Source organism: Monoraphidium neglectum (assembly GCF_000611645.1).
Source record: "Monoraphidium neglectum strain SAG 48.87 unplaced genomic scaffold scaffold06712, whole genome shotgun sequence".
NCBI classification, from domain to species: domain Eukaryota; kingdom Viridiplantae; phylum Chlorophyta; class Chlorophyceae; order Sphaeropleales; family Selenastraceae; genus Monoraphidium; species Monoraphidium neglectum.
Genome location: NW_014006934.1, coordinates 1 through 2018, shown reverse-complemented (window position 1 = coordinate 2018; position 2018 = coordinate 1). Strand labels below are relative to the sequence as shown.

Genomic DNA, 2018 nt, shown 5'->3' with positions numbered 1-2018 from the left:
GAGTGCTACCTGCAGTCTGCGCTGCTATACACCACCACCGACGGCGCGCGGCGCATCCGCGTGTCTACGGTGGCGCTGCCCGTGACAGACAGCATGGGGGCCGTGTTCAAGGGCGCTGACCTGGACGCACAGCTGTCGGTGCTGGCGCGGCAGGTGTGTGTGGTCCTATGTTTGGTTTCTTAGGGGGGGTTATGCTCGGGTGGGGGATAAGGGACAGATGGTGGAGGGCGAGGTGTAGTGGGGCGGGCTCGGCCCCGGCCTGGCAGCGTCCGTTGTTTTTGGGGGTTGGGCAGGGCTGGCGTGGGCGTCTCCTTTGGGACTGGCGCGCCTCGCGCTGGCGCAGCGGGCACCTGGCTCATTCAAGTGATTGACAAGGGGCTCGGCCACCGTTGCATGCCGCTGAGAAACGGGTGTGCAGGTGCAAGCACATGTTTGGGGCTGCTGGGTTGGCACGTGCGCTGCGGTCGCTGCAATTCGCTGGGCGCAGGTCAATCCCCCTTCCCGCCCACAATTGTCCAGGGGCGGGGCGTGCGGCAGCCATCGAGCGCCCGTGAGATTCCCCACACGATCCTTGAAACGCGCCCCACACCAGGTGGCCACAACGCTGCCGGGGGCCACATTTGCTGCGGCCAAGGACGCCGTCATGAGCCGCTCCATCGCCACCCTGGCTGCGTACCGCAAGTTCTGCGCCACCAGCAGCAGCGCGGTGCAGGTGGGGCCGGCTTGGTTGGGTGGCTGATCGGTTGGCTGAATGATTGCTGGGTGGGTGGGATGGTCGGTCGGTTGGCTGGTGTTTCGGTCGGTTTGCTGGTCAGGTTGCCGGTCGGTCGGCTTCCTCGCTCCGTGGGACGGTCGCGTCCGCACGAACCCACAAGATACCGACTCTTCCCTCTCAGTCCGACGCACGCCCATCAGTACAATAACGAAACCCTGCCCCTGCCGCCCCTCAAACCCACACCAACATCATCATCCCGTCCCCTCCCCGCCAACACCCCTGCCCCCACCCCTCCCCCCTCTGCCAGCTCATCCTGCCCGAGGCCCTGAAGCTTCTGCCCCTCTACAGCCTCGCCCTCCTCAAGTCCGCCGCCCTGCGCCCCGACGTGCGCGCGGACGACCGGAGCCTCTGGGTGGGGGCCGCCATTAGCCTGGGGGCGTCGCGCGTGATGGGGCTGCTGCACGGGCGCCTCTTCCCGCTGCACAGGTGGGGGCTGGTGTGGTCGCGGACGTGGCTGTGGCTGTGTGTGCGCGTGTGGCTATGCGACGTGCGCGCGCGCATGTGCATGTATACGTGTGTGTGTTTGTGTGTGTGTGTGTGTGTGTGTGTGTGTGTGTGTGTGTGTGTGTGTGTGTGTGTGTGTGTTGTTTGTGCGCCCCACGCAGTCACGCGCGTGTTGGCGTAATCACGGGCACGGTCCTGCTTGGTTGGACGGAACTTGCTTTGACAAGTGGCGCGGTGCTTCTGCTGCCCCACTCTTGCGTTGTGGGAAGCGGGCGCCTGTTCTAGCCGCGCCGACGAGTCCCCTGTAATTGTGCATGCGGTCGGCGGTGAGGCCTGGGCGCCTGGATCTGTCTGGAAACGCCAGATTTTCATACCCCCCCCCCCCCCACACACACACACGCACACATGCGCGCGCAGGCTGGTGGAGGGCGGCGGCCTGGCGCCCGACGGTGGCCTGCCGGACCCCCTGGCGCTCAGCAGCGAGGGCCTGGAGGCGGGGGGCGTGTACGTCCTGGAGAATGGGGTGGACCTGCTGCTTTACGTGGACAGGGACGCGGCCCCGGGGCTGGTGCAGGTGGGCTGCCCGGGTTCGTGTGGGGAGGAGGCTCTTTGAAGTGCTTCCCATATCGGTGTATGCGCTTGTCGTGTGAGCTGCAATTTTTCGTATGAGAGGACTTCCGCCTGTTTGTTGGGAAGGGATGGGGGCTGTTTTCCCTCAAACGCCCCCCGCACAGCCCCAGGCTCGTCATGGCAACACCTCACGCGCGCTTGTGCGCAGATATACACACACTCATCATCC

At 65.6% G+C, this 2018-nt stretch overlaps 1 protein-coding gene across 1 annotated transcript; it reads left to right on the top strand.

Moving 5' to 3' along the window:
- Window positions 1-93: 93 nt before the first annotated feature.
- MNEG_16724 (hypothetical protein) lies at window positions 94-1832 on the top strand (the record flags this gene model as incomplete). Its single annotated transcript, XM_014034806.1, has 4 exons — window positions 94-153; window positions 593-712; window positions 1023-1201; window positions 1637-1832. 4 exons carry the CDS (start codon window positions 94-96, stop codon window positions 1830-1832), a joined length of 555 nt encoding a protein of 184 aa, XP_013890260.1.
- Window positions 1833-2018: the final 186 nt, after the last annotated feature.